We start from the raw sequence: 10,804 nt of genomic DNA, 5'->3' as shown, positions 1-10,804 counted from the left end.
ACGGTACCTATTTCTACGTTAGAATTAAGTAAATGTTGGTCTGCCTCCGTGGTGTAATGGTTAGAGTGTTTAGCTACCTTGCAGGAGGTCCCGAGTTTAATTCCCAGTGGGGGTGAAAATAAATATTAGTGATTTTACAATACAATATTTATTCGATATTAAGTAACGATCAAGATAACACTGCATCAATACGATGCCGTGCCCTATGCAACATTGGGTGTGGGTAAGGGTGAGAAGAAGTGGTAATGGGTACAAAATAAAACAACAATTAAACACCAATTAATATTTTATTTCAAATATGTTTCAACTTTACTTTTTAACGTTTTAAAACATCAAAGTGACCTGCATCTTCTAATGTCTATATAATAATAGTACGTAACACCAATAATATAATATTTTTTATTTATTATTAAATAAATACAAATTATCCATTTTACGTTCTCTTAATTTAAACGTTTTAAGCGTATAGACTCCCACATTATTAGGTTTTATTTTAATTTTCCAAGAGAACAACATTTTTTAGGGTCACTACACACCAATTGGAGGACAGCCATGACTAGTCAATATATTGTATAATATGTAATAATATTTTTTTAAATATACTATTTACAATTTAATTCATGGAATTGGCATCTTTATTATAAACACTTTTTTTACCTAAGCTATTTTTTATGAAAAATAAATCCAAGAGCGTAATTCAATATATACACTTACACACATGAAAAACTAAGGGATGCGGTTTGATGGACAGTTAGGATTCTAATGATGGATAGTAATATATATTATATTATTAACATGAAAAAAATATAGACGTGGTATATTGGGTTACAGATATACAAACGTATGTGTAGAATTAATTTGTCGTTATAAAATTATGTACTTTTCTTGTTACAGTTCTAAAATAAAAATAAGTGATTTTGCAATTCAATATAATTTACTAGTTATTTACACTGTACAGTTAACGCGTTAACTATCCATTGTAATCGACCACAAGGTTCTTTTCAACGAAGTCCATTTCATAAAGACAGGATGTATTACTTCAAACCAGCGGTTTTCAAGTTTTTTGCCAATGGAACCATTTTGAAGAAGTAAATATTTGATGGAGCCCTAAAAAAAACTAACCTGGTTTTATGTTCACCATTTGATTATAATCATTTCATGAAAATTATATAAAAATAGGTTAATTATACATAGGCTTGCCAGATTCCTGAAATGTTTGACTGGGACACCAGAATGCCCACAGCCTACAGCACAGTGAAATAAATGATAATGTTAGTATCCTAAATAATCTTTTACAGTTAATTATTATTAGACTTTTTTGTCATGTATGATAAAATTAAATTTTTACCATTTTACCAGTAAACCAGCCGGGACACCGCGATTTTGTCTGAAAACCGGGAAATCTGGCAATCCTAATTATACATTACTGACTTCTAAAACAGTATACAAAACAACGCTCAATAATATGTACAATACACAAAATATCACTGTACAGATTCCATTGTAAATTAATAAAATTGTTTCCATATAATGGGTGGTATGAATTTATGTTACATGTTGTCGCGGAGCCCTCACAGAGGCTTTGTGGCGCTCCAGGACTCCACGGAGCACACTTTGAGAACTACTGCTTTAAACAACATACCGTTTAATGTATACCAAATATTAAATAAAAAATGCTATTATTTAATTGAAAATATTAAAAGAAATCATACATTTTGTATAGTATTTATTAAGATTGAAGGGTTTTAAAGTCTATTTTGTACCTAAAATATTATTCACATGTATGAGCCATACTAACTACATATACTGTATTATGAGTTTATTGGATAAATAGGTATGTATACCATATAACTTTTTTCACATTATTATATAAGTAATTTATTAACACGTAAATTTTATTAATTACACAGGTAAGTGCTAAAAAATACAATAATAAATAAATAAATTATAATCGTCTTCCATTTTTATTTTTTTAAATATATATTTACAAAATAACTATAAAATATGTGGGGTTCTTATCTATCAGGCATAAATAAATAGTCGAACGATTATTTACATGGGATTGTCGTTACATTACACTAATATAATATACTCTACATACTAATACGTAATTTATATGGTTCAAATGGTCTGGCTAAAAACACAAAATACCTGCCTCGATAAAACCTTTATCTTACACCCTCAGTCCATAATCGCCGTATATAAAAACTTTAAACGAAATTCGCTAAACACACAAATTTACCCATTTTTCTCTACAATGAAAGCAGGTAGAATATTATTTTTAAAGGAAAGTTGATAATCCCTATTGCGTGTTAATTTAGGTGTATCCTTTTTATTAGAAACATATCAATGAGTATTTTTTTAAATACAATTTTGGTATAGGTACAACGGGGCTTTTTTTAAACACAATATGTCCCGGAATTCAATTCATATCAAGCTTTTTACTAAAAAAATAAATTTAAATATCATTTAAATATCCATTAAAATACCATATTTTATAATTTAGACGAATTATATAAATATAGATTGTTATTACGTAAGCATAAACATTGTTTCGATTTAGAAAATTAACAAAAAAAATGTCCTTGAAAAAAGGTGCCGGAACACCGCGTTACATGAAAAATAGCCCTGGGTACACATATACAAATTATAGTCCTGCTATATACATATCGCTCACTCCTTTCAAGAACGTCATTAATCAAAAATCGTAAATTTTCAGTTGTGGATGTTTTCGGAATGCCCAAAAAATGTACTATATCCCAGCAAAAGAGGCATATTTTTAACTTGATATTTACCAGCTACAGGGCAGAAAGTGTTGTGTTTGCATTTTGAAGAAAAGGTATTATTTAATTATTTTTTAAAATATACTAAATATTTTTCAAATGGACAAAAAACCTTCAGGTTTTACTTAAAAAGATCTGTTGCATAGTAAAAAGTTCAATAAGTGGCTTGATATTTATTTTTAATACATTGTATTGTATTTTTAAACTTTAAAAATGTTCTCCAGCAAAATCAAGTTCTTTGATTTAAGACGTTCTTGAAAGGAGTGAGCGATATGTAGTTTCTTTTTTGTACACATAAAATAAGTATTATAAATATACTTAATGTTACATCGAATTTTACATAAAACAATTATTGTTAGTGAAATAGAGGTCCATTACTTCGAAATGTCGCTTACGAGCAAGTCATCTCAACTTCTCTAGATAACATTTACGTAACATCGTATGCAACTATGCATTATGTATGATGAGAATACGTTCTGGTATTCGAATGTTACTCAAGTTATCAAGTGAGTTAAACCCATTTATCATAGCTGTAGTAGATTCAAAGAATTTTGTTCGTAAGACTAATAAATTATTTATTGAAAAGAATGTAAAGAAATTGAACCACATCGTTTATTTTTTTGACATCTCAACATAGATGAAGAAGAATATGGAAGTCTGGGCATTTACAGGACTTACGACAGTCTTAGGCTGGTTTAAGTGATCAGTTTAGACGCTTGTAACATTTACCAATTCTACCCATGATTGACAACCACACTGGTAAGATTCTTGAAGCTTCTAGATATATTGATCAAACTTTTTTTTTCATTAAAACCCTTATCCGCACCCTATGGTGCATAGGGAACTGCATCATATAAACGCAGTGCAATCTTGATCATTAACACCCGAAGGAAAGGTGATCAGCCCTCCGCTTCAGGTACCAGTCCAGGGTTATATTGAATAAATATTTTAAAAAAAATCACTAATATTTATTTGACCCCCCGCTGGAAATCGAACCCGGGACCTCCAGTATGGTAGCCGAGTGTACTGACCATTACACGCTCGGCTACCGTTCTGGAGGTCCCGGGTTCGATTCCCAAGGGGGGTAAAAAAAATATAAGTGATTTTTTCACTGTAGTATTTATTCAATATTACCATGGACTGGTACCTGAAGCGGAGGGCTGATCACCTTTCCTTCATGTGTAAACGATTAAGATAACACTGTGTTAATATGACACAGTGCCCTATGCACCATTGGGGTGCGGATAAGGGTTTTATTATTATTATTTTATTATTTATTATTCATTACTTTCAATAATTTGTGTAATTATCTTTTTACCTCTTGTTAGAATTAAATGGATAACATGATAAAAATAAATTAATTATCAATCAGAAACAACATAATAAAATACACGAAATAGATTTTTCTTCCAGATTTATAAATAAGGCAATGGAAAACCTGATCGCAACATTTGCTTCTGTAATTTAAAATGAGAAGAAAATCTCCAAATAATAAAAGAAAATCTATTTGGATTTTTGTAATTTTATTTACTGTATGAATTATTGAAGACACCAAGGGACTGGCAATATTAAGGGATTATAAATGTAATGTAGGTATATTATAATAAAAATAACAACATTTTGGCCTCCTGGTCTGGTTTTTTTTATCGTTTTAGAATCGGTCGTTTTTGTATTGCGGATTTATTAAATAGATTGCAATGGCCAACGGAAAAAATGATTGTATTAATTACTGAATACTTAGAAATAAATTCAAAGTTTGTATGCTTATTATATACGTTGTATCTTCTTGTGAATTTTTTTATTATTATGATAATGTTCCTATTTTTTAAATCTTTATTAAATTTGGTTTTAAATATAATATATCATTCGAGTATTTTCTTTTCATATTTTACTCAAATCAAAAACAAAATTAATTGATTTTTCATCATATGTAGTACCTACATATTGATGAAAAAAAGTATTACTATCGCAATATCTTTATTACATATCTTTTTCGTTTATTTAAATTTGGCATAATATTAAAGTGTGTACGCATTAAATTCTAATATGTATTTGTAATGTGTGTCGCCTATTTTCAAAATCCGCCAGATCCAATTTTATAAGATTTTAAAATGAATATATTATCGGGATGCCAATTTTTATTGTTGGAAATATATAAAAGTATTCTTAAAATACTTAAAAATAGCGTTGTATTTCAAATTCCGATATAAATTCATGAAACTTGCCTTCTGACCCATATCGGCCAAACAGAGAGCGGAGATAGGTCAAAAATTAAGGTGACGTCATTATAGGTTTGTGTCTTGTGTTTTTTTTAATAATGTAAAACTTTCCGAAAATTGGGAACATTCTCTATTTTATAATATTTCATCCAAAGATGGAAAATTTTGGAAGAATTTTGCATTTTTTGTAAAATCGACTAATATGGATCTGTCGGATTTTGAAAGAAGGTGACACATGTATACGTTATTTCCAAAAATTAATTCTAACTGAATAAGGTATGGCCATTTCAATTGTAATCTTAGCCAAGAGAATGGAAGACAAAGAACGTCTAATTTATCTGTAGAGTTATGAAGTTAGTTTAATTCTTGATCATTCTACAGAACTTCAGAAGAATCCAGAAATCGTTATTTCACTCAATTATCGGTGCATCAAGAACTAAGTAAATGGATATACAATATACATTGTTATTTTTAGTTATAAATTATGAAGAATAAAAGTGTTGAGAGTAACAGATAAAATTCTATACGTTTATGGTCCTTCTAGCCGGATATGGTCAACGTATTTTTCGAATCTTTTCAGTTCTGTAATTATGAAATATTTTCCAACCGTTGAAAGACGCTGTTAAAAGTCAAGTCAAAGTAATTTTCCTCTTTATTTACTAACACCTGGAAAGGTACTACTACATAATATCATAAAGTTAATAGTTTTATAATCGCTAACACACAAAGAATTTGTCCAATTAATTTTTAGGGAACTGGTGTTATATACCTACATATGTGTTATGATAGTTTAACATTTAAACACCAATTTATACAATACAATACAATAAAATCTACACAAAGTTATTGACATTTTTAAAATAAGTAAACATAATATTTTACAGAACGAGCTTTTAGAATTAGCGCCTTTTAATAACCATGCAACATATGTAATATCGCTCACTCCTTTCAAGAACGTCATAAATCAAAATTCGTAAATTTTCGGTTGTGCATGTTTTCGGAATGCCGAGAAAATTTACTATATCCCAGCAGAAGCGGCATATTTTTAACTTAATATTTACCCGCCACAGGGCAGAAAGTGTTGTTTTGCATTTTGAAGAAAAGGTATTGTTTAATTATTTTTTAAAATAAACTAAATATTTTTTAAATGGAGAAAAAACCTTCAGGTTTTACTTAAAAAGATCTGTTGCACAGTAAAAAGTTCAGTAAGTGGTTTGATATTTATTTTTAATACATTGTATTATATTTTTAAACTTTAAAAACGTTCTCCTGAAAAACCGAGTTTTTTTTATTTATGACGTTCTTGAAAGGAGTGAGCGATATGTAATATGTCAAGAAAATCTTAATGTTTTTGATTTTCTATTTTATATTTTAAAATTCAATAATTTACAAAAAAGCATGCAAAATAATGGTTAAACATACATTTTGCATGTTGAGCATAGTATATAATTTTTTAATTTTAAAACTTTTAAAATAAGTTTCAATGTGTTTTCACATAACAAATATACGAGATATCTAAAGTTATTTACAATTAATGTACAAAATAATACAATAATTAAATCTTACTGTAAGTACAAGGGAGTAAATTGTAATTTTACGGAATAATAGATAGGTACAAGTAATAAAACTAATACATGGATAATTGGAACATAATTTGTGTACTTAGTTTTAACCAACGTCAATTAGTGAGATAATTCCAGTCAACTTTCCAATAACGATTCTCACACACGCCATTCGGCTATTTTATTAATATCTGTTCGTATTCATAGTGTTTAGTACTATTCCAGTCTCAAATTACTATCAATATATATAATCTTTACCCACTTTACCCGCGACACTATTTTTATAAAAAGGAATGAGGATAGAATTATTATAATTAAGAGGAAAGAAATTCGTATATATATATATATATATATATATATATATATATATATATATATATATATATATATATATATATATATATATATATATATATATATATATATATATATATATATATATATATATATATATATATATATATATATATATATATATATATATATATATATATATATATATATATATATATATATATATATATATATATATATATATATATATATATATATATATATATATATATATATATATATATATATATATATATATATATATATATATATATATATATATATATATATATATATATATATATATATATATATATATATATATATATATATATATATATATATATATATATATATATATATATATATATATATATATATATATATATATATATATATATATATATATATATATATATATATATATATATATATATATATATATATATATATATATATATATATATATATATATATATATATATATATATATATATATGTATATATATATATATATATATATATATATATATATATATATATATATATATATATATATATAATAAAAGTCTATAAAAAGTTACGAACTTAAGGCAATACGATAACTTATTTGACAAAGAGATCTAAAGAGATCTTTAAGAGTAGAACAAAGCGAAGTATCGCAAGTTTCGGTGGAATCTTCCTCCTCTGACTTGCCGGAGTACCAGCTGCTGCCCTGCGGGGGGCGCTCCATCTTCACCTTCGGGATGGCTCCCTGCGAGGGGGCCGGCCCGCCGGAGGGCGCGGGCGGCTGCTGCGTGGTCGGTGGAGCCTCGGGCCCCCCGGACTGCCGCAGGAACACCTCGATAGCGCTGCCCAGCACCTGCGCGTCCACTATGGACCCGGTCGGCTTGTCCCACACGACCTTCGGCACGGGGGACAGCTTCTCCGCCTTCCTGGCCGACGCCGACCGCTGACCGTCCCTGAAGAAGGACGCCGTCAGTCGGGCGTCCGCTTGGCTGGCGTCGCTTTTCTTGCTGGCGAGGGTCTGATGGCGTTTCGTGAACCAACTCGAGGGACTTACGGCGGCGCGCTCATTATTTCCTCGGTTGCGGTTCACTCCTTGCAGGACCGACGCGTCGAAACTATTCGAGCGACTGTTTTTGAGCTTGTTCCTTCGGCTTTCTAGAGTACTGCCCCTTTTGAGGGGATCGGTTTTCGCCGGCGGAGGTTTGTCCTCGCAGCGGTTTATCTCCGTGGCGGACGAGGTCAGCGAGGTAAGGATCGAGATGAGGTCGGTGTTCGAGCACACTATGCCGCCGACGCGTTCGTGCGCTCTGGGGGGGATCGGGGGAGGCCCGGGGGGCTGCTCGGAGGCCCGGCGGCGGCTGGGGATGGTGGGCAGCACGGGCGGGGCGCAGCCCACGAAGTCCGAGTAGCGGCGGCCGTGCGTGTAGCGCTGCGGCGCGCGGCCGTCCGCCTCGTCCAGCGGCTGCACCTCGCACACGCGCTCGTCCGAGGTGTTCCACAGCTTCATGCGGACTTTGCGCGCCGTGACGATGTCGTCCATGATGTCCAGCTGCAGGTTGTGCGAGGAGCCGCGGCGGTCCGTGGCGGGCGGGCCGGCGCGGGCGCGGCCGGGCACGGCGGCCACGGACTCGCGCCGCCCGCGGCCGAACAGCGCGGGCGGCACGCGCGAGATGGTGACCACGGAGTGGCGCCGCCCGCCGGGCTGCGGCGCGGGCGCGGCGGACAGCGTGGCCAGGAAGGCGGCCTCCCGCGGGGACGGGCCGCTGCCCTCGCCGCCGCGCTCGGACAGGCGGCGCACCTGCGAGGCCGTGATGCCCGACGTGCACGCCGGCGTGGGCAGCGAGTGCTTGCGCACCTCGCGCGACTCCCGCCACGGGCTCAGCAGGTAGGGGTTCTGCGGGGAGTCGATGTCCAGGCTGCGCCTCGGCGAGGAGTGCTCGGAGCGCGGCTCGTCCTCGTCGAGGCAGCCGGACTCCTCCACGACGATGAGCGGCTCCTGGCCGATACTGGACATCGGGGTGAGGGAGGCTCGCCTCATCCTGCCTGTAACGGGAACAAAATATTGTACGTTAATAAATACTACTACTACATACTACTACCATCACGCCGTTTCTCCGCAGGGGAAGGCAGAGAGGATGGAACGCCACACTCTTCTGTCCTGACATACACTCCTCGCCTCCTTCACATCCATACATCTAGTCTTACATGCCCTCCGATTACGCAGACTTTTGACACCGCCGGATTTTAGGTTCGGATTGATCTGATCGTGCCAAGTCTTTTTCGGTCGTCCTCGTTCTGTTTTGCCTCTCACATTCGCCACATATATTTTCACGTTAGTAAATATTGAATAATAAATTAATAAAATACACAAAAACAGAATTGAGTTTCATTTTATAAACTAATTTCAAATCTAAAACCATTCTAGGGGAATGTTCGGAGGCCTAGATTTTACATCAGTAATTAAAATAGCACCATCTATGATGAAGGTATGTATGTAAGTATTTCATTGTAGAAATGTTGTTTCCAGCAGTGCTACGGGATATACGGCCTTGTGAACAAAAACTATGTCTGCAGCTAGTTTTGTGAAAGCTTTGTGCCGTATTAGGGGTTGTAATCCGGGTTTATATATGAAAACGTGATTTCCATGTAAATACATAAAGTATTAGTGTCGAGTTTTAACCAATTTATTTATTTATTAGTTGAATGAAATATTTGCTTTCAGTAAATCGGTATGACACTACTGTAATACTATCTTTTTGTCTGAAATCGATATTATTACTATTTTATGCAATGTTTTATAATATTTTTATTTATTTCTTATATAAAAACATAAGTTTACAATTTTTTTATTTTATTATTTTTAAAAATTTTGCACGAGATCATATTTTTCATATTTATATTATATTTACTATTCATTATTTTTTAAAATAAATTAAACACTTGAATATACCACATTAATTAAAAAAAAACAATTTGTCATTCCACTAAGTTAATGCCGAATCAATAAATAATTTATTATTCATATTATATTTTATGTCTTAGAGCATTGTCAGTAAAAATATTGATACAACATTTTGAGTGTGTCCAAATACTTGTTCACAAAATCTGGATTATCTCCAATTACAGGATTTATTTTCATATTATTTTTTAACATCTCATCAAAGATGAAGAAGAATATGGAAGTCTGGGCATTTACGGGGCTGACGACCGTCATAGGCTGGTTTAAGTGATCACTTTACTTCTTTACATCTCACCAATAGATGTCTCTAGTGATGTTCTAGTGATTCAAGAACAATGTTTCAATATTAGTTCATATATATAGAACTTCCAAGAATTTGAGTAGTGTGGTTGTCAATAATGGGTATTCATTGGGTTCAATTGGTGAATGTTACACGTGTGTAAAGTAATCACTTAAACCAGCCTATGACGGTCGTCAGCCCCGTAAATGCCCAGACTTCCATATTCTTCTTCATCTTTGATGAGATGATAAAAAATAATATAAAAATATTGATAGCAGATTTTTTATTTGTATTACACAGAGTGTATATTTGTCATTTCAAGTCAACAGAAAAATAAAATAATAAGTAAATAGTTTTATAGTATTTTTTTCACTTTTATTTTGTTTGATAAAGCGACCGGGTTTTGTCGTTACGTACATGACGTTGGTAACGATTAAATCCAGTCGCTGGAAATAATCAATAATAAAATAAAATTACAGAATTTTTTTTATCAGGTTCTCTGCGTCGTATGTGCCATTTAGTTCCCAGGATTTAATTAAACTAAAGTAGAACTATTATTTTTTGACATCTCATCAAAGATGAAGAAGAATATGGAAGTCTGGGCATTTACGGGGCTGACGACCGTCATAGGCTGGTTTAAGTGATCACTTTACACACGT

General features: G+C 33.1%; 1 protein-coding gene across 1 annotated transcript; it reads right to left on the bottom strand.

Annotated features, from left to right (window-relative positions):
• Positions 1–7,477: 7,477 nt before the first annotated feature.
• Positions 7,478–8,944, bottom strand: LOC148306275 (uncharacterized). The gene has a single exon (XM_088265359.1). The coding sequence runs from the start codon at positions 8,942–8,944 to the stop codon at positions 7,478–7,480; it is 1,467 nt and encodes a 488-aa protein (XP_088121485.1).
• Between the last annotated feature and the right edge of the window lie 1,860 nt (positions 8,945–10,804).

The sequence above is a fragment of the Brachycentrus maculatus genome, unplaced genomic scaffold, assembly GCF_059751285.1.
Source record: "Brachycentrus maculatus isolate JH-2025_06_01 unplaced genomic scaffold, ASM5975128v1 h1tg000245l, whole genome shotgun sequence".
NCBI classification, from domain to species: domain Eukaryota; kingdom Metazoa; phylum Arthropoda; class Insecta; order Trichoptera; family Brachycentridae; genus Brachycentrus; species Brachycentrus maculatus.
Note: the sequence above shows the minus strand (reverse complement) of the source record. Positions and strands in the feature narration are given on the sequence as shown.

What these genes read in the sequence shown, in the direction of transcription:
- LOC148306275 (XM_088265359.1), bottom strand. Translation starts at nt 8,944, where the DNA reads ATGAGGCGAGCCTCCCTCACCCCGATGTCCAGTATCGGCCAGGAGCCG.